Below are 25,522 nucleotides of genomic sequence, written 5' to 3' on the forward strand. Positions count from 1 at the left end.
TCGATCATCAACTCTATTGTTGCTTAAGGTATTAAGGCTTGCCCAAATTTTTATTTAGTCAAATGCATTCTCGTAATCTACCAAAGCAATAGATTTTTTGTCACAAATTGAACCGGGAATTTAATTTAAAAGATCTCAGTGATGTACTAAATTTTTCTTTGAGAATATATATTATACAAATGTAAATTTATTCAACTTACTTCCTCGTTTTCACTTATCGTATAGTTGTAATCATCCATGGACCTCTGTTTAACTTTGTCGGCAAATTCCTGAAACTTGTCACTGGTTGGTTGAAGCAGTGAAACTCGAAGAAGAGCTTCGTAAGCTATTCGAGCAACAGTGTCATTAATATCCCCTACTTTCCAGTCATGATCACCCCAAAAAGTACCCTAAAATAAATACGTATTGTTTAAAGCACTGAGGAGATAAAACAACAAAAACAGAGTAACTACTGTTATTCTAAAGCTAAACAAGAGTTATCACCAATCAGCCAATCGTGTCCACTGATGAACATATGCCTCCCTCAGTTCTTTCCAGTGTTCTCTACACTGAACCGCTTGTAGCCAGTTTCCCGTTACTCTTTTTATATCGTCGGTCCGTCTAGTCTAGTCGGTGGTCGTCCTCGGCTTCTTTTATAGTTTCTGGCCTCCATTCCTGGATTCGTCGTGTCCATCGTCCATCTTATGTTCCAGCTAAGTGCCCTGCCCAGTTCTACTAAACAAGAGGTATAACCTTCAAATAGTTCAGGTTTACGCCCTAACAGGTTCACATGCCAATGAAAATGTGAACTTATTCTACGTAAAGTACTTGTATAATACGAGTATAAAGTACGTACTCGTACTACTACAGTACTCCACGCCCATAGATTTAAGGTCTCCTGCTATATTATCTTTTTCCCCATAATCATCACTACGATGATGATTATTACAATTACAATCTGGTCATAATTGACCAATGAGCAATTTTAATTTAACCTAAATTACTACTGTTCCTTAAAATTAAGAGCTTGCCCCATAGCATCTCTTATCTATCTAACAAGATAGTGCACTATTCTAGCATACACACTAACACGCACAAGCACTATGCTCTGCTTTTCACTATCACCTATCACTTAAGCTAGTTCAAAAGGCTTTGTCCTCTTCAGTCTTCTAATTTGCCCAGTGGTATCGAGGAGCTGGATTGCCTCAATATTCTCGTGCATATGACGTCGTTGCTCGTGACTTCCTGCCATCTTCTTTACCATTATATCCACAGTTTCCATTCCTACGTCCTTATGGAGATCACTGTTTTTCACATACCAAGGAACATCTACAATATTTCTTAGTATTTTGTTCTGGAATCTTTGTATTACTGTTATATTACTTGGTCTAGTACATCCCCATAGTGGGCATCCATAAGTCCATACAGGTCTCAATATTTGTTTGTAAAGAAGTAACTTATTATGCATCGACAATGTGGAGTTTCTTCCAATTAGCCAATACATTTTTTTATATCTTATATTTAGTTCTTCCCCTTTTTTCTCAACGTGCATCTTCCAGTGTAGTTTTGCATCTAATGTCACATCCAAATACTTAGTAGTATCTGCATATGGTACTTGGATATTGTTGATTATAACTGGTATGTATTGTATTTTTTGTTGGTGAAGTTAATATGGACAGACTTAGCTTTATTCAGCCTGATTCTCCATTTTTGTGTCCATTTATGGATTTGGTTAACTGCTATTTGGACCTTGTTGGTCGCCTCTTCACTTGTCGTCCCTACTGCTTGAAAAGCTGTATTATCAGTAAAGGTGGCAACTGTGTTGTCTTCCAGTACAGGTATATCACACGTGTATAGTAGGTATAGGACCGGACCCAACACACTGCCTTGTGGAACACCTGCTCTAATTTCTTTTAAGTCTGAAAAACAGTCTTCTTGCTTAATTCTAAAATGTCGTTCTTTTATGTACGATTGTAAAAGTTTTGAGTACTGTTTAGGTAAAAACATTTTAGTTTGTTTGTTAAGCCTTCATGCCAGACTTTATCAAAAGCCTGTGCAGCATCAAGGAATACAGTTGAACAGACTTTCTTTTCTTCTAGGGATCTTTCGATAATATTTGTGATTCTGTGCACCTGGTGAATTGTTGAATGCTTATTTCTAAATCCAAATTGATGTGTCGGTATCAAATTTCTTGCTTCAATAATTGGTTTTATTCTCTTGAGGAGCAGTTTCTCAAACAGCTTCGATATTACAGGAAGCAGAGATATCGATCTTTATGACGAAACCTCATGTGCTGGTTTTCCTGGTTTAGGAATCATAATGACTTCCGCCATCTTCCATATCATTGGTACATATTTTAATCTGAATATACCGCTAAAAAAGAGTTTGTTAATTTTACGATAGCTTTTCGGGGAAGATTTTTCAACAGCTCACCCGTAATTAAATCATATAGCCCGGAGCTTTCTTCTGATTAATATTTTCCCTTATTTCTTCAAGTACTTCTTTTGGTGTAGTTAGCCGAATTTCTTCCTCTAATTGAACAGGTCCCTCCCATCTTTCTTCATCCCCTTGAGGTTCATTTGGTTTGAATGTATTTTCAAGATGTATGGCAAATAGCTCTGCTTTTTGTGCACTAATTCTGGCCCAGTTACCATTTTCTAGTTTAATAGGAGGAGAGTGCATGATAGGTCTTTTCAGTCTTTTAGTACCTTTCCATATGGAATAATCTGTGCTACCGTAATCTGTTAGCTCCTGTAAGTAAGAATTAATTGAATCATTCTTTAATTGTAAGACAGTTCTTTTGAGTTGTTGACTTGCACGATTTAGTTTAGTCTTATCTTGAGGAGACCTTGTTTGTTGCCAAATATTTCTCAGTTTTCTTTTTTCAATTATCATGTTCCTTATTTCCTTTGGAGAATTGTTTCCTTTTAGCCTAGGTTTCAGTGTAGGAGTGTTTTCTCATGCTGTTTGCTGGATATTGTTCACCAACAATTCTGCTTCTACTTCTTTATCTAATTGCTCTGAGTTTTGTATTGGTACACTTAGATTTATTCTCTCTTCAAGGCTCAGCTTAAAATTTACCCAATCCGTCCATTTATTTGTTAATGTGGGCTTACTTTGTTTTTTAATAATCCGGTCACTCATGGTTTAGTACTATGGCCGAATGATCAGAATTTAGAATAGAATAGAAATAGAAATATGCTTTATTGTCACTGAAAATTATACAATTTTATGGACAAAGCTTAACATAGAGTCACAAAAACGATATACATAACAGTAACAAGTAAAATTTTATGAAATTAGATAAATCGTCAATAAAAAAAATATAAACAAGTTAAAAAAGTGAAGTAAAAAACAAAACCAATATATTGCAAAATTACTATAAATTGCAAAATTGAACATACAACATATAATAAAATACAAACAAAGGAACTATGTAATTAGTTTAAGCTGCTGTATGTGACACCCAAATATAGATAAAAACACTTTAGTTTAGTTACTTGTACATTACTGTGATTTCTTAGTTAGTCATTAAAAAAGTCTTCTACTGAATAATATGGTCTTTTAGATAAATGAGCTTTTGTCATTTTACGGAACTTGAGAAAGGATGTTGCAGATGTAAGTTGTAAAGGGAGATGGTTGTATAGTTTTTTTGCGGAATATAGTATAGATTTCTTTACTAACTCAGAAGACGGGATCGGTAAATAGACATCAAAAGTTGAATTTCTGGTGGAGTAGTCATGATGTGGCCTTGCTGGAAAGACATGTATGTGTTTACGAATTAAGCAAACAGTTTCTAAAATATACAAAGATAGAAGGGTTAAAATTTCGTGATCTTTAAAGTAACTTCCGCAATGGATTATTCTTCTGAGGCCAAACAGATATCTTATTGCTCTTTTTTGTAATTTGAAAGTAACATCAAATTGGGCAGCTGTACTAGACCCCCAAAAAGGAAGACCATATCGAAGATGAGACTCGAACAAAGAAAAATATGTTATTTTAGAAGATGCTAAATTGAGTTCCTTCGAAACAGATCTTATGGCATAGCAGGCTGAGGCGAGTTTCTTACTTAACAAATCGATATGAAGGTACCATTTAAGGTTGCTGTCTAAAAGAATACCAAGAAATTTTACAGAATCAACGGTAGAGATCTGGTTGCTATTCACAAGTTGGGGTTGAAGAGCACCTTTATATGATAATGCTACCATTTTATCCACGTTAAAGGAGAGTAAATTAGAGTCAGACCAGGTTTTTATCGTAGGAAGATCAGAGGTTATAGTTGCATGAATAGATGCAATAGTTGATTTGCTCCAAGTGATACTGGTATCATCAGCAAAAAGAAAAACTTTTCCATCGATTTTTAAATTAGTGATGTCATTTATAAAGCTAAGGAAAAGTAGAGGACCCAATACTGAACCTTGTGGTACTCCACATACAATGTTTTTGACACTAGAGTCTGTAACAAAAATAAGAAAACTTCTGTTGGAGTGAAAGTAAAAAGAAAGATATACTCCAACAGAAGTAAGGAAAAAAAAGAAGAAAAGAAAAGACTAAGGTAACTAGTTGGGGCCTCTTATGAAAATAAAAATGAAGGGGCTTCAGCGGTTGAGCCGAAGTAGGAAAAATAAAAAATACTACTTTGCAGTAGTACTGAAGAAAGGGGAATTAGAAGGGATAATAAGTAGACGTGGGAAGAGACAGAGGCAAACTGAATAGAGTTGGCTAGCTATAGATGCAAGAGAGCAACTTGACACTCAAGGATGGATACGGCTCGTTTGCATGCCTGTCGAAGAACAGTAGCTCTATGTAGATAGTAATAATGACTAAAATATGAAATAATAAAATAAGAATAATGTACTGAAGAGGAATGAAGATGAATAATTTCTAAAGACGAACAAGATAAATAAATCTAACAAATCATGGGCGCCATGAAAATGATCTTCGATCATTCTCCCAGGTATCTTATACTGCTGTCAGATATTAAATATATCAAACCTGTAATAATGAACATAAAGGAATAATAAAAATAAATGATATACAAAATAAATAAACATATTTATTAAAAATAACTACCAGATTTTTAACAATCTCTGAGTTAAGCAAGTTCATATTATGCTGTGACTCTAAAATGACATAAGTTATACAAGAAGATATATATATTTTAAAGATAACAACAATAATGTTATCTGTTACAAACTTAAATATAAGTATAAGTACCTCTTACTAACATATAGGGTACAAAATTACATAAGTCTTCTACCAAATGGTTATAGTACGCCTGCTACGTACAACTAAAGGAAACCGACGAAGATGAAAATAATACAAATAAATAGGCCCAAGCCTCACTAAGAGAAAATACAATACTGAATAAAGCAAAATTAAATATACAAATGAATAAACGTTATAGAAGTGAAGTTAAGAAAAATACCGACAAAATGACCTAAATTAACCGAGCAAATGCAATGAAATAAAGTAACGACGAAGTAACCGAACAAACGAAATAAAGCGAATAAATACAATATTTGGGAAACAAGCAAGTAATGTTACAAAATAAATTTACCCGAATTACATAAACCAATATCAAAGCAATAATAAAGTATTAAAAACCTAATTTTCTCTAGGCTTATTCCTGTGCACAAGAAGTTACCGTAGATACAAAGTTTGGGAACCAAATAATCTAATATACAAATACATATGTCAAAAAAAAACAGAGGTAACCTAAATCTGAAAAAAAAAACATAGTGTATTTAACAGATAGTCTGAAATATAAAAAAAACCAATAGTTACTAAAACTCCTCACTAAATGTTCCCAAACGAGGTTGCGGTTGCATCCTAGAAAATGAGCATCACTATGATGCACCTCCATGCCCCCCCGTAGGCCCAGGTGGCAGGACGAAAAGGAGCTGGAATGTCCCCCAAAAAGCTTGTTCCCAAAACATACTCCCAGTTTGACTTGGCGGTAGCTGCAATAAGGTCAAGGTGGCTTCCCTAGGTAGTCAAGGTGGGTACGACATCACATGAGGGTTAGTTTTCTTCCAAATGGCTAAAAACATATACTTCGTTTGATTTCTCATATAAACCGGTAAACAAAAGTAAAGAGAAGAAGAAATAATCGAGGAAAACTTTTTAGAAGCAATAACATAAAAAAACAACCATTAAAAATGGAACAAAAACTAATCTCAGGTAACCTTGAACTATTTTGAGTTTGAAAACATGAACAAATAATGGCATTGCATTTGAAATAGGAATATAAAATATGACTTATCTGAAATAACATGAGATTAAGATAGTAATAGCCATCTACATACATTTTATATACCTTAATGAAATGGTATTGAACCAGACAAAGATAGTTACATGACAATTTATAGATATATTGGACATGAAAATTTATAGATATATTGGATGTTCAATCGGTTTAAAACGTACAGAGAAATGGTAATTATTTCCAATATTAATTTGAGGACTTCAAAAATGTTTGGTTATGTAAAACCAAAAACCCCATTAATATAAAGATCGATATAAAGATAATATAAAGATCGAAATAATCTACATCCTTCACCTAAGGGACTGGCTAAGAACATTTAACAATGAACCAACTATTTCATATATTCAAGGTTAACTAAAAAACATTAGTAGAAAAAACGATTTACCGGTTAATTTTTTATTCCTCTTCCACTGATGGTACTCCCATCCTTACTCCAGGAAACACGTACTCCAGGAAACAAGTGGTGGTAACTTTTTACTATACTTCCAAACTTAGTTGAAATAAAAATTAATTTCGAAGAAATTAACCGCCATTTACGGTACTAACCACCAACACCAACCTGTCAACCTCGCAGCCACCGGCCAAGTGCCTCTCATTCCTCCCACAGTCAGCGAGGAAAACGTCAAACTCTCACGGAACACGAATTAAACGACAAGGAACGGTTCAACAACTATGTTCCGTACAGTGTGACGTCACATGAGAAGTCCTTTACGATAAATTAAAGAATTTAAATGGGAGGTCAAGAGAAAATAATTATTTTTTTAAAAATAATTACAGCGCTAAAAATGATAATATAACGGGTGGACCGTTACAATCCCCTCCTACTCGGGAAAAAAAAATTTTTAACAAAAAAAAAAATTTTTTTTTTAAACTTCAAAATATTAACAACTAAATTTACAATAGTCTAACAATCCACGTTGATTCGCAAGATTACCAATAAGAATAAGCTAATGATCAGGAAAAATAAATAAATTACTCAAATTCATACTAAAATGTTACATGTTACTCTCTGCTACCAAATATTAACATATTGCTTAAAAGTCAAACAAAACTAAATATTGTACTAAAGTTCATAATAATGCTAAGTGTCGAGTTGGGCACTAAAACCAAAATTGAACTATCCATGGACATCAGATTTGTAAAGGGTATATCCAAGGACGGAACAACCAGGAAAAAGATGTGAGCCAATTCGAACCATTTCAAAAGTAAATATACCAAAGTGAATAAAAAAAAATCAGTAACTAAAATAAGTAAAGAATTGAACACTTAATCCAAAATTGAACTAACAATGGACACCAGATTCATAATAGTATATCCAGAGAAGAACAATCAGGAAGATTTATGGAACAATTCTCACTAATGCCAAATAATACCAATGCTGAACATACCAAAGGAATCCAAAACTCAATAACCAAAATAGATGTGGAATCGGACACTTAATCCAAAGTCGGACTATCAGTGGACACCAGATTCATAAAAGGCATATCCAAAGAAGAACGACCAGGCAAATTTATGGACCAATTCACACCAATACTAAACCACATAAACAGATCAGGTCTACGTACACCCACATCCGGTAATACGAACCTATCCAACCAAATACACAAAATAAATGAAGAATCGGACACTTATCCAGAATCGGACTATCAATGGACACCAGATTTATATAGGAGTATATCCAAAGAAGAACGATCAGGCAAATTTATGGACCAATTCTTACTAATACTAAATATACTAAATTATTGGATCCAATGGTAACTAATACTGAACAAAATAAATAAATTAGGTCTACATACACCCTCATCCGGTAATATGAACCTATCTAAACTAAGTAATCAAAATAAGTCACAAAAAAAATTACTAACAGACTAAGTAACAGAGATGTAATCAAACTAAATCAAAAGTAAGATAAATACCTAAAGTGTATTGACTAAAATATTATAGAAACTACATAAACTAATTCGTGCTGGTATTCGCGAACTATAGCATGTTGCTACAACAGATGTATGAGAATAACCAGACTCAGATAAAGTACTTATAACGTAAGAATAAGTGAGAAAGAAAATAGAATGGATGGTGAACTTATAAGTTTTATGACACTATGATAAGTGATAGGAAAAAAAAATATGTGATAAGTGATAGAAAAAAAAAATTGACGAGAACGGGCAACCAATTTTAATTAAAACTGCAGAATCATGCGCTCTCACATACGTGGAATTATTCAGGAAATGTTCCAAAATCTGAATAGCAACTAATGCCTAAGGAAAGAAGTGGGAATATACTCTGATGAACAACTCATTTGTCTAAACACCTCAAATACTAAATTAAGGGATCTACTATGTATAGGGATAGTCAACAAACAGACATACTATGAAGTACGAGACATAATATAAACTAAACACTTCCCTATCAAATTGTAAATATGTAACTGGAATAATTGGACTAATTAGACAAGAATAGTTAGGACATGCTGCAGGCATTTCCTGACCAGAAATATTATGATAGATAAACATCTGTCTACTCTGCAATGAAAGACATAGATTGCGAAATCGGATAGCAATGGCGCCTTGCTGAACTTCGAACCCACGTATTCACCAACTTTGAGCATCAATAGACTAAGTAGTTTCTAAGAAGAAATATGAAAGACTCAAGAATTCATACCTACTTACATAAAAATTCCAAACTAATTCCAGAATCATACTGTGTAGGATAGAAGGATATAAATTATTATAAAGTGTTTAAGATATTGGAGACAAATAATGTTAATAGAGTAACCCAATAACAAATTAAAAACCACATCTTTCCAATATGGCAAATTCAATAATAAGATATAAATATGATCAAAAAAAATTAGTAAGTAATCAAATATTCCAAATAATATAACACATAACCTGAGATAAGTAGTGCCTAACATACAGTTCCATAATAATATCCATATTAAACAAGAGTACTTGTATGAGCTTACCTGTCCAAATAAGTATATAAATATACAGTAATTCAACAACCCTTCTAACTTAAGGGGTTAGGTGTGCAAAAACTAAACAAAAATACAAGTGAAGTTCTGATTAATTGTATAATCCTACTGACAGGATTAGCAATTAATAACATTGACTCATAATAATAATTACAATGCACCATGCCTAATACCAAAAAAAAGTTAAACTCATACATAAAGTACTACATAATAATTAAATTAATAAGTAATAAATTAAAAGTCATCAACAACAAAGCCAAAGATGAAATCAAGCAATGTATGTAGGTACCTGCATTATCAGATGACAAAAAAAATATCAGACTAAAATTTCTAACCATACTAAAGATTGAGCTAAGCTAAAGACAAACAGAAGAAGAGATTAGCTTGAACAACACTGTTAAGGTAATCTTCTTCTGAAGATTGTTCTATAACTTAATAGAAAAATAGAATCAATGTTTCCTAACTAATAAAGAATTTATATTTAAATCTCAACCTAAAGTATCTGATTTCTATGAGCATTATATTATGGTACCCACATTGATATAATATTATTATCAACAATAATAAAACTAGAAACTGAGATGGATAATGGAACTACTTTACCATACAATAATTATAATTGTTATGTTTAACACTACCAATTAAAGAAAAATAATTTGGATGACCATCTGTAATCATCCGAACCATGCGAATTCAACGTATCATGTATAGAAGCTAATGTTCTGGACTGATATTGCTTTGTGGTGTGTGCCTGTCTTACCAAACAACCCAAATATCAAAAATAACAAATATAAAATATAATCTAAAGTTTGTAAGACAAAGATACATATGGAGAAAATATTAGCGACACACCAACAAATCAAAATGCCAGCAAAATATATAAATAATCAAATCAATAGCGTAAATAAAATACCTAAATACTGAAAATGATTTCTAGTTATGTATAAAATATAACCATACTAGAAAAAAATGTATGCATATATTCAACGATTAATTGTACGCGCAAACGTACTACCATTGGTAGAAGGAATAAAAATTTAACTAATAGAACATAATGTCAGTTATGTATACTCAATCTAAATACATAAATAAGTTTCCAATAAAAATACAAAATCCAAACTAACATATGAGCTGTACCACTAAAACTAAAAATGAGGTATCGAAATAAACTAATCAAAACCAAAAGCAGCATAAGTCTACCTGTTTAGTATTAATAAAATTTTAAAGACCAAAAATAAATCAGAAGTAACATGTATACAAAGATATCAAAAAGTTAATAAAACAGAAAATTCCAATAAAAGAAAATTGAACTAAAAGAACTACTGTCTTAGAACCATAAAACGGTTGGCACCACGCATTGGGCAGCCAGTGTAACAAAAATTTACCACTTTGCAGTAGTATTTGTTGAACTAAAATGATAAGATGAAATGAATGAAGGAAGGGTGATGAACTGATAATGGAAGTATGGAGAGACAGATATATGACAAAATAACTACCAGATTTTTAACAATCTCTGAGTTAAGCAAGTTCATATTATGCTGTGACTCTAAAATGACATAAGTTATACAAGAAGATATATATATTTTAAAGATAACAACAATAATGTTATCTGTTACAAACTTAAATATAAGTACCTCTTACTAACATATAGGGTACAAAATTACATAAGTCTTCTACCAAATGGTTATAGTACGCCTGCTACGTACAACTAAAGGAAACCGACGAAGATGAAAATAATACAAATAAATAGGCCCAAGCCTCACTAAGAGAAAATACAATACTGAATAAAGCAAAATTAAATATACAAATGAATAAACGTTATAGAAGTGAAGTTAAGAAAAATACCGACAAAATGACCTAAATTAACCGAGCAAATGCAATGAAATAAAGTAACGACGAAGTAACCGAACAAACGAAATAAAGCGAATAAATACAATATTTGGGAAACAAGCAAGTAATGTTACAAAATAAATTTACCCGAATTACATAAACCAATATCAAAGCAATAATAAAGTATTAAAAACCTAATTTTCTCTAGGCTTATTCCTGTGCACAAGAAGTTACCGTAGATACAAAGTTTGGGAACCAAATAATCTAATATACAAATACATATGTCAAAAAAAAACAGAGGTAACCTAAATCTGAAAAAAAAAACATAGTGTATTTAACAGATAGTCTGAAATATAAAAAAAACCAATAGTTACTAAAACTCCTCACTAAATGTTCCCAAACGAGGTTGCGGTTGCATCCTAGAAAATGAGCATCACTATGATGCACCTCCATGCCCCCCCGTAGGCCCAGGTGGCAGGACGAAAAGGAGCTGGAATGTCCCCCAAAAAGCTTGTTCCCAAAACATACTCCCAGTTTGACTTGGCGGTAGCTGCAATAAGGTCAAGGTGGCTTCCCTAGGTAGTCAAGGTGGGTACGACATCACATGAGGGTTAGTTTTCTTCCAAATGGCTAAAAACATATACTTCGTTTGATTTCTCATATAAACCGGTAAACAAAAGTAAAGAGAAGAAGAAATAATCGAGGAAAACTTTTTAGAAGCAATAACATAAAAAAACAACCATTAAAAATGGAACAAAAACTAATCTCAGGTAACCTTGAACTATTTTGAGTTTGAAAACATGAACAAATAATGGCATTGCATTTGAAATAGGAATATAAAATATGACTTATCTGAAATAACATGAGATTAAGATAGTAATAGCCATCTACATACATTTTATATACCTTAATGAAATGGTATTGAACCAGACAAAGATAGTTACATGACAATTTATAGATATATTGGACATGAAAATTTATAGATATATTGGATGTTCAATCGGTTTAAAACGTACAGAGAAATGGTAATTATTTCCAATATTAATTTGAGGACTTCAAAAATGTTTGGTTATGTAAAACCAAAAACCCCATTAATATAAAGATCGATATAAAGATAATATAAAGATCGAAATAATCTACATCCTTCACCTAAGGGACTGGCTAAGAACATTTAACAATGAACCAACTATTTCATATATTCAAGGTTAACTAAAAAACATTAGTAGAAAAAACGATTTACCGGTTAATTTTTTATTCCTCTTCCACTGATGGTACTCCCATCCTTACTCCAGGAAACACGTACTCCAGGAAACAAGTGGTGGTAACTTTTTACTATACTTCCAAACTTAGTTGAAATAAAAATTAATTTCGAAGAAATTAACCGCCATTTACGGTACTAACCACCAACACCAACCTGTCAACCTCGCAGCCACCGGCCAAGTGCCTCTCATTCCTCCCACAGTCAGCGAGGAAAACGTCAAACTCTCACGGAACACGAATTAAACGACAAGGAACGGTTCAACAACTATGTTCCGTACAGTGTGACGTCACATGAGAAGTCCTTTACGATAAATTAAAGAATTTAAATGGGAGGTCAAGAGAAAATAATTATTTTTTTAAAAATAATTACAGCGCTAAAAATGATAATATAACGGGTGGACCGTTACAAGTCAGCATCATTTGCTCTAACTAGTTGTTCCCTATTATCTAAGTAAGATTTGAACCAATTCAAAAAAATACCTCGAATTCTATAGAAATTTAGTTTTTTAATCAAAATGTCGTGATTTACACAATCAAAAGCTTTGGCATAGTCACAGAAAACAGTGGCAGTATTAAGATTATTGTTTAGTGCTTGGTAAACCGCGTGAAGTACAGAAAACATGGCATCAGTTGTACATTTATTATTTAAGATGCCGAACTGATTTTGTGATAAAATATTGTTATCAAAGAGAAACCACATAAGTCGGGTTTTTATGAGCCTCTCAATAATTTAAGTCTCAACAGTCGATAGTGCTTCACACCTCTGTTCCTTAATGACTAACAAAAGCTCCTTTCCCTTAGAAGCAGTGATTCTAGAGCCCCAGTGTGTGTTCTTTGCATTGAAGTCACCTCCAATAATGAACCTTTCCCCTAAGCTTTTCAGGAATTCATTATACTGCTCTTTTTTAATGGATTGTTTATGTGGGCAGTATATTGAACTTATATTTGTTTCAAAACTTTTAGTTTTTATGTGTACTCTAGTGGCTTGAATATGTTCAGTTTTATATTCCAACTCTTCATGATGACATATATTATCAAATAAAAATGTATACTATTTTTATTCAGTTGCAATGCGAAGGCAAAACAATCTTACTTTTCAATTAGAATACGGAGTGCAGTCCAGTCCCTTGAATCGCGTTTCAAGGGACTGGACTGCACTCCGTATTCTAATTGAAAAGTAAGATTGTTTTGCCTTCGCATTGCAACTGAATAAAAATAGTATACATTTTTATTTTATAGTCGTATTACTCCGTAGAGTAACTAGGTGCATTTTTCCGTTGGAACTTTACCAGCTGCAGACGGGGGATGTGAATTGCATACTGTAGAATTCCTTCTCTCTCATCTTCACTGCAGCATCCATTTGACTTGCAAATTGTAGAAGTCTTGGAGGTGTCACCAGGAAAGTGTACCAATAAGTTTTCAATTTAAAAATCTTTTAGTAATATTTTTAATATTTTCAATATTAATAATTTACTATTAGGATTGAAAACTACTTCGACATATATTATCCTTTATGATGATTGCACTGCCTCCTTTGGCCGCATTGTCAGGGTGTATTGTATGATACACCTTATGTATATCCTTTAAATTTGATGCAGGATTGATTTGTGAAATGCGTTTCAGAGACAAGAAACAAATCAATTTTTCGATGTCAAGGATTTCTTGTAGTTCTTGTTGATGATTAAGCAACCCGTTGGCATTCCATGCGACAATTCTAAGACCATTAGCCATTTCTTACCTTTGGAATAGCACCTTGATTTCTATATTCCAGGGAAGTGACCCTTTCATTTAATTTTTTCAACTTCTGTAATATCATTTGTAGGGTTTGTTCTGTTTCTTTTTTAATCTCTGTTGTTTTTTGGTATTTATCATTATGATAATTTTCATTGCGACCTTTTGTTACCGCACTGTATGTCTTATTACTAGTAACTTTCTGTGCTTGTTTTCTTTCATCAGCATTTGACTTGGTATCAGTTGACCTTCTGTCTGGAGGGTGTGGCAAATTCGTCTTTTTCAGACCAGAATCGAGGACGTCCACATGGTCTTCTTCCAGTTGGGACTCATTCCCACACCTGCTTTACTGTTCTTTCGTCAGAATAATTTCGGAGGTGTCCTGCCCTCTTGGACTTTATTTCTTTTATTATTTTGGCGTCTCTGTATAGTTCTTCAAAATCTTTGTTACATCTTATCCTATATTGTCCTGCTGGTTCATTAAGCACAGGCCTAAAACATCTTTTTAGGGATTTTTTTTCCAAACACTTAGTATCTTTTCGTTTGTCTTTTTTATCCACGTTTCACTGCTATACATCACTACTGGTTGTATGATTGTTTTATATAGTTATTATCTTTATACGCCTTGTTAGTTGTTTTGATTTTTATCTTATCCTATTGTATCCTATTGTTTATTTCTTGTGATCCCTTGTTGTCTTCAGTTATTGTTGTCCAAAGATACTAAAATTCTCTAACGATCTCAAAGTTAAAGTCATCGATGGTGATCATATCTGTGCTTTAGATATTGCGGCCAGGGCTGCTTTATCAATTAGGCAATATAGGCAGTTGCCTAGGGCGGCAAATTATGAGAGGGCGGCAAAAACACTGTACAAAAAAATATTTGTATATAAATATTAAAATCGAATAACAGTTAAGTACATTCATCAACGGAATAGAAGTGGGCCTTAATTTCTAGAAAAGATCCCTAACAACAAATATACAAATAAACAGATCCCTAACAAGGAATCATTTTTCCAAAAAAATGTACAACGGTGAAATGAAGTTCAGGAATTGGCTGCTTTATTCTACATCTAAAAAGAGTGTATTTTGTATTCCTTGCCGTCTATTTCAGACGCAACCAACTTCTTTCATTACAGGTTTCAATGACTGGAAGAATTCTGGCGTCAGATTAAAACAATATGAAAAATCAAAGGACAACACGGCAAATGTCTTGAGTTTATTCAATCGAGGTAAATTAAAAGCAGAATAGACTGTTCCGTAACAAGTACATTCAGAAGCGAAGTACAATACTGGCGCAACATTTTGCGACGTGTTGTTGCAACAGTAATCACACTGGCCACAAAGGGACGTTATTAGAGGAGATAATTCAGTTACAGGATCAGTTCAAAATGGCAACTTTTTAGGTTGCTTAATGCTCATAGCAGAATTTGATCCTTTTTTTAGCGAGCACCTTACTAAATTTGGAAATATTGGTCAAGGGAACTGTAATTATCTGTCAAACGAGGAACTAATAGTTTTGATGGGAAGAAAAGTAAGAAGAACGATTGTTGGCGAATTAAAGCAAGAAAAATACTATCAATAGTTAATTCGACACCAGACGTGTTTCATGGTGATCAGATAGCATTTTTAGTTCGCTATGTTTCTAGTGATGGTATGCTGACTGAAAGATTTTTTAAATATATTCCAAATATATTCCATCTGAAGGTCACAAATCTGCTGCTTTGCAATCGACAGGGATTTCGACTTTAGAGGAATTTACCATTGATTTAAGTGATTTTCGCGGCCACTCATATGATAACGCTTCCAATATGTCTGGCAAATATTCAGGACTACAGGCCAGAATAAAATATCACAATAAACTTTCTGAGTACGTGCCCTGGACGACATTTTCTCAATTTTGTAGGATGTTTAGCAGCAGAATCCTGTCTGACCGCCACTTCCTTTTTCATTATTTTTACAAGAATTATATACATGTTTTTCGGCTTCCACATATAGATGGAAAGTTTTGACTGACAACTTAAAATCAACTGTTGTGAAATCTCTTAGTGAAACTAGGTGGTCCGTAAGGGCGGACGTAACTAAAGCGTTAGGTATACACTGGCTCCAGCATAATCAAAACTGCGCTTTTTAATATCTCACAGACGAATGTCAAACTGCAGCTGTGAAACATGAAATTATATCAATCACTTTCTATACAGTGATGAGCGCGCTAATAACCGGCAAAATAGCAGAAAAGATGAAAAACCTATTAATTTGTGAGATAAAAAGAAATAAAACTAGTCGAGCTGGGAAATTTAGCGTTATTAACCCAAAAATTTACATTATATTGATTGTTTCCCATCTTTAGACGTATCGAACGAGTTTGGCAACTACCACTGTCATCGTGACAGTTTTAGTTGATATACTCCTTCGATAAGTGTAAAGGTGGGAAACAATCAACATAATGTAAATTGTTAGGTTAATATCGCTAAATTTCCCAGCTCGACTAGTTTCATTTCTTTTTATCTCACAACTTAATACGTTTTCCATCTTTTGCACTATTTTGCCGGTTATTAGCACGCTCATTACTGTATTTGAAAAAATGGACACTTTTAGCTGTCATTTGGCAACATATTTTAGAAAGAGTGAACCTATCCAATAAGTATGTCCAGAGTCCTGCAATGGATCTGGGTTCTGTCGTTAAAGAGTATGAAGCTCTTTCAAATTACTTTACCTCAATCAGAAATAATTTTACCATTAATGAAGAGGAAGCCAAAAAATTGTGCCCAAATAAAACATATAAAGAAATAAGAAATAGAAAAAGAAAAATTCAATTTGACGAAGGGGCCGACGAACGAACTTTTCAGCTATAAAAATCCACAACAATGCCAATGGCCATTAGTTGTCGAGGCATTAGCTAAATAAAAAAAAAGTGATATATCTAAATATTTAAAGAAGAGTGGATTGAAAGATATTTTCCCTAATTTTGACATTGGTTTGCGCATTTATTTGTGCATTCTTGCTGAAAGGTCATTTTCGAAAACGTCTTAAAATTTTTGTCGATTTTGTCCATAGAAAATGACGTAACAAAGGCCATAATTTATGACGACATTATAGATGATTTTTCCAAAGAAAATCAAGAAAGAAATCGAACTGGAATGGCAATTTTTTCTGTTATATGTATATAAACATCGTAGTTAAATCCATTTTTAGTGTATTCATATTTAAATAAAAAATTCTGCTTTTTTCCCAAAAATGGTACATGTTTGAAGGGCGGCTACTAGAGAATTGCCTAGGGCGTCAACTGACCTAAACGCGGCCCTGATTGCGGCTCATGTACATATTCGTTTTACTTTAATTAATTACGAGCCCCAAGAAGACGAAAGTCTCCTTCATCAATCTGGTGCTTCCTATTAGCTCTATATCGTCTGCAAATGCAAACCGTAAGTTTGGTCCCTCTTGATGAAATACCTCCTGTAGTCGCCTTTTCTATTCTTGTACTTCTGATTATCTGTTCCAGAGCTAAGTTGAAGATTTGTGGTGAAAGTGCATCTCCCTGTTTTAGTACATTGTTTATTTCAAAAAATGTCTCACAGTATCATTGTCTAACTCTCACCTTACATTGTAACCGTTTCATACAGATCCGTATCAAAGTGACTAGTTTTTTGAAAAGCCCTGCATCGCTGTCCACAGTCTAGCCCTGCATACTCTATCAAATGCTTGTTTAAAATCTATGAATATCTGCTGAAGCTCACGATCAAACTCTCAGCATTTTTCCATTATCTGTTTTATTGGGAATATATGGTCAAGAGTAGAGCGGTCCGGTCTTGATTCGCACTAATAATCCCTAACGATTTCTTCTGCATATGTTTTGGCTCTTTTTAGCACAGTGGTTCTCAACCGGTGTTCCGCGGAACACTAGTGTTCCGCGAATTCCTTCCAAGTGTTCCGCGAAATATTCGCAATCCTACATACCATTTTGCTCAATTACTCTTTTCAAATAAATATTTTCAAATTTTAAAATAGCCACTTACGTACATTTTAATTTAATAAAATTCTGCAGCGTAAATGTTCATTTGCCCAACGTGACAACACCGCGTCGGCACAGTGCACACGTTGGATTTTATAAGCGCCGAGCGCCGAGTGAGCTCCGCACTGGCCACAGCCAATCTGAATCACCCACGACGGTATGCCTCGTATGCCTATTGAACATTGAACGATGCTCGATGGTTTTGGCTCTAAAGACGCGCGCAACGCAATAAGCATACCGTATATTTGTGTATCGTGGAATCACCTAACAGTCTGCAACGCAACTGAATGTTGAATTTGTTACATCGCACAAACGTAATACGTGAAAATCGATGTGTAAGTTTTTTTATGGTAACGTGTACGTACGGCTTATCTATCAAAGGTAAGTAATTGCATATTTTATACAAAATGTGAAGCATTCATCCGCATTATTTTGTTTAGAGACGAATAAATTAAAATGGATAAGTTCCTCAAACAAAAGAAAAACTACTGTGGAACAACTCATAATTAATGATGATGAAGCGAGCACCAGCGGAGATACTGGAACTTTACGAAGTGGGGTTGATGACAAATCGAAGCGCAGCAAAAAAATGTTGAACCGGCAATATTTGGATGAATATTTGGATTATGGCTTCATTTGGACTGGGGAAGAAGACTGTCCAATTCCCAAGTGTATTGTTTGTGGGCAGACACTCGCTAATAGCGCAATGGCTCCGGCTAAATTAAAACGCCATTTTACTACCAAACACGCTAGTGTAGCTTCAAAAAATAAAGATTATTTCAAGCGACTTTTGGAGACACAAGCTAAACAAGCGAAACAATTTGAAAGGTCGCTGACAATTTCCGACAAAGCACAAATAGCTTCATATAAGGTCGCCGAATTAATTGCTTTGAAACAGAAACCACACACTGTTGCAGAATCTCTTATATTACCAGCATGTTGTGAGATGGTAAAAAATTATGTTTGGCAACGATGCACAAAACGAAATACGGAAAATTCCTATGTCGGATGATACAATAAGAAGGAGGACTGTTGATTTATCTGCAGATATTGAGGAAAAAGTTACAAATAAACTTTACAAAAAAAACTTCGCGTTGCAGGTGGACGAATCCACTGATATTAGTGGCAAAGCTCATTTATTAGGATTTATTCGATTTGTCGACGAAGGTGAAATAGTCAATCAGTTTTTATGCTGCAGAGAACTTACAGCACGTACAACAGGTCAGGATGTATTTGATTCCATAACGTCATATTTAGAGAAAAAAAATATATCATGGGACTTTTGCGTAGGAATTTGTACGGATGGTGCCCCTTCCATGGTAGGCTGCATAAAAGGTTTTTGTACCCTTGCAAAAAAGCGAAATGAAAATATCATATCTACGCACTGTTTCTTGCATAGAGAATCTCTAATTTCAAAAACGCTACCAGCTCCTTTGAAATCTGTATTAGACCAAGTGGTTAATGTCGTGAATTACATCAAATCAAGACCACTAAAAACCCGTCCTTTTAAACAACTCTGCATCTCAATGGAATCAAAGTATGAATGTTTGTTGCTGCACACCGAAGTTAGATGGTTGTCAAGGGGCAAAGTATTATGTCGAATTTATGAACTTAGAACGGAGCTGTTAACGTTTTTCCAAGAAGAAGGTAATGACACATTTACCACATATTTTGAAAATGATGCATGGTGCACTAAAGTGGCATATTTGGCCGATATTTTTAATTATTTAAATGGCGTTAACTCAATTATGTAAGGCAAAAATGAAAATATTTTAACATCCATGGACAAGCTGTCAGCTTTCCAGAAAAAATTGTCATTTTGGAAGAAGCGCATTTTAGAGACAAATACAATGGATATGTTTCCATTGCTTCAGAATGAAGGTGATGAAGATAAAGAACAAGAAATCACGCATATAGTTACAGAACACTTGTCACTATTAGAGAAGACAAATGCCAGGTATTTTCCATCTCTGAACGTAGAAAAATATGACTGGATACGAAGTCCTTTTAGCACAGGTAATACAGCCAATTTCCAGTTTTCTCTGAACCAAGAAGAAGAATTTATTTCGTTGTCATCTGATCGTACTCTGAAAATTAAGTTTTCAGAAGTGAATGCGTTCAGGAATTTTGGATCTTGGTCCAAGAGGAATATCCACTTCTTGCCAAAAAAGCGATTAGTATTTTAATACAGTTTTCAACGTCCTATTTATGTGAATTTGGGTTCTCATCTTTAACAAACATTAAAAATAAGAAACGGGAAAGGCTGCTAAACTTAGAACAAGAAATGAGAGTAACTCTTTCCCACATCAGGCCTGATATTGAGCAAATTTGCAAACGACACCAGGCACAAGTGTCTCACTAATTTGAAGTATTTACTCATATGATCTATTTTGAGAATTACGCTTTTGTTAATTTTAAAAATGTTTTTTGTTTTCATATTTTAAGTAAATTTTACAAATTTGAGTACGTATAACGAAGTTTATTACAGAATTTATGTGCTAATCCTAATCTGTTTATCAATATATGCATGTTATTGCTTTGGTGTTCCGCAATTTTTTTCGGTAATTAAAAGTGTTCCGTCGCCACAAAAAGGTTGAGAACCACTGTTCTAGCAGGATGTTTGCAAGGACTTTGTCTGAAGCGAGACACACTTCGCTATGTGCTATTCTGCCGTGCTAAGCCCAAAGGCGGTAACTGTTTTTTTATCGAAAATGAGATTGTTGTATTTCTAGGGTAGAACAGGGTATTTAGAATATATTTACAAAGTTCTTGCAGTTGCAGAAGTATTATAATGGGTATCTAGAATATATTTACAAAGTCTTTGGAGTTGTAGAAGCATTATAATATAATGAAACCTACCTAGAAATACAAAAATCTCCTTTTCGATAAAAAATCAGTTACCGCCTTTGGCCTTAGCACGGCAGTATTTGTATACGCTGTATGCTCCCAAATATTTGTCCTTTGAAGTTGTAAAAGCCGTGGATGAAAATATCATAAGAATCAACATGGCAATTAACCAAAAACCTGTCACTATTCTCGCTATATATGCAGTCTCTGATGATCAGCCTTATGCTGTTAAAGACGAATTCTTTGAGAAAATCAATGACGAAATTACTAAAATTGAAAGTACTCGGGAAGTGATCATAGCAGGAGATCTGAATAGTAGAGTCGGACAGAAGGTAAACAACAAAGTGGTAGGTCCACATGGAGAAATAACCCAAAATGACAATGGTGAAAGATTAATTCAAATATGCGAAAACCATCAGCTAAAAATAACAAACGGGTTTTTTAAACACAAGGAGAGACACAAATATACGTGGATTCAGGTAACCAGAAATTTAAAATCGATCATAGATTACGTGATTACAAAACAAAATACAACATTACAAGTAATGGATACAAGAGTATATAGAGGAGTATCATGTGATTCGGATCACTTTATGGTAAAGTCCGAAATAGTTTTTCCGTTTAGATCCAAGAAAACAAAAGAACCACCTGAATTCACAGAAATTTTTAACACAACAAATTACAACCTGGACAGCTTACAACATGAAAGTACGAGAACACTATATCAACGAAGACTAAATGAAAAATTAGAAGATATAATCCAAAATGTGTCCGTGGAAGAAGTGTACAAAAATATAATAGACAGTATGCAAACAGCCGCAAAAGAAGCGCTTGGTTTAAAATCCGAACGCCACAGTAAAAAGCTATGGTGGACCGAAGACATACAAAAGCTAATAATAGAGAAAAAGAAAGCGTACGCACGGTGGCTAAGTACTAAACATCAAGTAGACAAAGACAAATATTTGGACCTACGAAGAACAACAAGAAGAGCAGTAACAGCAGCAAAAAAAGAAATGTGGGATAGGAAATGCCAAGAGATCAACACTTATATAGGCGGAAGGAAGTGTTGAGAGACATGGAAATTTTTAAACAAAATAAAGAACACAGAAAGAAATACTACTTCTATTCAGTTAATATCAACAGAAAAATGGAAAGAATACTACGAGAGTTTGCTAACAGAAAGTAGAGCCGAATATACCACCCAATCACCAACAGAAGTATTCGTTGAAGGCGAAGAGATAGTAGTGGGAGTTGATATGGTGAAGAAAGCTGTAAATGAACTAAAAAATGGTAGAGCTCCAGGGCCAGAAAATATTCCTGCCGAATTAATTAAATGTGGCACAGATAAACTCTTTCAAGCACTTACTTGGTGTATGAACAAATATATAAACGGTGTCACACCACCCAGTTTATGGAAAGTAGCTTATATTTCTTCCATTCATAAAAAAGGAAATAAGTTGGATTGCTCAAATTACAGAGGAATATCGGTAACTAGTACACTAAGCCGGGTGTACGGGCGCATTCTTAGAAATCTCATTGAGATGGAGTATAGGGAACAAGAAGAAGAAGAACAGGCTGGTTTCCGCGCTGGAAGGACTTGCACAGATAATGTCTTCTGCCTAAAACAATTAATTGAAAAAAAATCAGCAACCAATCAAGAGACCCATCTCATGTTTGTTGACCTCCGTAAAGCATACGACAGCGTTCCTGTGACTAAATTGTGGAAATCACTACAAGAAACTAACATCAGCTACACTCTAGTCAACGCCTTAAAAAATCTATATGAAAATTCTACATCACAAGTAAAAATTGGCAACACACTATCTAAAAAGTTCATAGTTAACAAGGGTCTGCGCCAGGGCTGCTGTATTTCACCAACTTTGTTCAAGATATATGTTGCAAAAGCACTAAACCAGTGGAAACGTAAATGCCACGGTATGGGTATAGACCTCGGAGAGGTTTGTTTATATACCTTACAATTTGCTGATGACCAAGTGATCATAGCTAATGATAAAGACGACCTACAGTATATGGCAAGAAAACTAAAGGAGGAATATGAACAGTGGGGCTTGGAAATTAATGTGAAAAAAACTAAATACCTACCCATAGGAGCTGAGTTATCCAATATCGAACTAGAGGATAATGAACAAATCACATCCTGTAGTGAATACACGTACCTGGGGGTAATATTCGATAGAACGGGAAAAGACGATGAGGAAATAAAGAAAAGGGTAACACAAGCTAGAAAAACAATTGGCTGCCTAAATGGAATACTTTGGAGCTCCGAAATAGGAATACAGCGAAAATACAATATCTATGAAACACTTATTAAAAGCAGCCTACTTTACGGAGCAGAAACTTGGAGAATAACCGAGAACAACAGAAAAAAATTAGAAGCTGTAAAAATGGATGTGTTTAGAAGATCGTTAGGTATATCCCGTAGGGAAAGAGTTCGAAATGAGGAAGTAAAACGACGAATTGGAATAGATGGCTACTTAACAACAGACATTGAGAGGAAACAGTTGATTTGGTATGGTCATGTTCAAAGAATGGAAGACACAAGATTGCCCAAAAAGATCATGCAGTGGGTACCACCAAACCGCAAAAAACGAGGAAGACCCAAAAAGACATGGAAAGAAGGGGTAACCAAAGCAGTGAGTGCAAGGGATCTTAGAAAAGGCCAATGGGATGATAGAAGGACGTGGAAGTTAGGCATAGGACAACGTCGAAAGACGTTCTAAAACCGATACATATATATAAGTTGTAAAAACGGACAACTGGACTGATAGACGTATTTGCTGTGCGTGCTTAAGCACTTTGCGTGAGCATAAAGCGAATATTGACGAATCAACCCTCCACACTTCGTCCTATGCAGCTGAATAAGGCCAATACCACATAGCGAAGTGTGGTGCCGCCATAAGAGACATGACAGATATTAGATATCGCTTATGCACGAGAAAAGTGTCACATTTCAAAAAAACTACCTCTGAGATATTCCCATTTTATTGTCATGTCTGCCAAGAGATGGATATGGTTGTAATAAACACGTTCTTTAAATTACATCCAAGATGGCTTTATACATGGAAAGCACCCGGTGATACCCCAGGGAAAATCATAAGAAGCCAAATTGATTTTATTAACATAAGCAAAAGGTTTAGAAATTCTGTCACCTCAACAAAAACATATCCAGGCGCCGATGTCTTCTCAGATCATAGTCTATTGGTTGCAAATATCAACATACGACTCAAAATAATTCAAAAGAAAGTAAGACCCAAGATAGATATAAAACTACTGAAAGAAAATAGCATCCAGGAAAAAGTAAAAACAGAGATTAATAAGAATTTTGCGAAAATAGTTGAAGACGCTCCTAGTGGCGTAGAAGAACAATGGAACGAAATGAAGACATCTATCAACACACTTTCGCATGAATATCTTAAATCAAAAAGAGAAAAGAAGCAAGAGTCGATGACAGATAAAATATTGCAGATGATGGAAGAGCGAAGGAAATTAAAAGGTAGAAATAACAATGAATACAAAAAGTTGCATAAGCGTATAGGTACCAAGAGAAATAAAAGGGGCAAAGGAAGCATGGCTGATGGAGAAATGTACAGAAATTGAAACACTACAACGCAAACATGACGATTTCCATATGCACAAAAAGATTAAAGAAGTATAGAACATCAGAAAATAACGCAATATAGGCATAGTCGTAGACGTCGAAGGTAAAATTTTTACTACAATTGAAGATAAATTAAGAAGATGGAAAGAATATATGCAACAATTATTCGAAGATGCTGCACGAAACCCGTATGAAATAGACAATCCCTATGGCCCAGAAATAACAAACGAAGAAGTAACTATGGCCATTAAGCGGATTAAAGATGGGAAATCACCAGGACCTGATGAGGTGCATGGTGAAATTTTAAAGCTATTAGAGGCAAAACAAATTACAGCTCTGACGAAGTTATTCAACAACATATACGAGACTGGTTACTTACCAAAAGACTGGCTACTATCAATATTCATTCCACTTCCCAAAAAAGCTAACGCTAGAAAATGTGAAGAACATAGATTAATTAGTTTGATGAGCCATGTACTTAAAGTACTCCTTACTATCATTCACTCGCGCATATACACCAAATTAGAAGAACAGCTGAGTGAAGTTTGTTCGATATATTTTTATACTCATGTATTTGTATTTTGTAAATGCCCTGGCAACATTGTAATGGCAACACCGCCAAACGTTAGGTGCATAATTGCGAGTCTAAACTCACTCTCATTCGATCAACAGCGAAGCAAGAGCAACAAGTGTAAAAAGTCAAATAAAGTGAATTTTAGTTCAATCGAGTCCATTTCTTCTCAGACCCATAATCTGCAACAAGATTTCATACCAGCAACAGCATACAAAGTTTCTAAACAAGTTTGGTCCTTCGAGCAGAATGTCTGAGAAGCAATTATAGAAGAAACAATTACAATTATTAATTATTATCTATTCACGAAAATTTGGCGCGAACAAGTAGCGTGGTTCCAAGTTCCAGAGAGTTTACCGGTAGAGTAATAAAGTGGCCCAAGCAAGTTAGTGTCGAAAAGAAGCGACGTTCGCGTAACGAGTTGTTTGGACAGT

At 34.3% G+C, this 25,522-nt stretch overlaps 1 protein-coding gene across 1 annotated transcript in view; it reads right to left on the reverse strand.

Moving 5' to 3' along the window:
- LOC126890086 (atrial natriuretic peptide receptor 1) overlaps positions 1-25,522 on the reverse strand; it is a 263,191-nt gene that overhangs the window by 130,637 nt on the left and 107,032 nt on the right. The window contains exon 6 of the mRNA XM_050658933.1: positions 201-389. Within this exon, the coding sequence (XP_050514890.1) occupies positions 201-389 (189 nt within the window). The remainder of the gene's footprint in view (positions 1-200; positions 390-25,522) is intronic.

Source organism: Diabrotica virgifera, chromosome 8 (assembly GCF_917563875.1).
Source record: "Diabrotica virgifera virgifera chromosome 8, PGI_DIABVI_V3a".
Lineage (NCBI taxonomy): Eukaryota > Metazoa > Arthropoda > Insecta > Coleoptera > Chrysomelidae > Diabrotica > Diabrotica virgifera.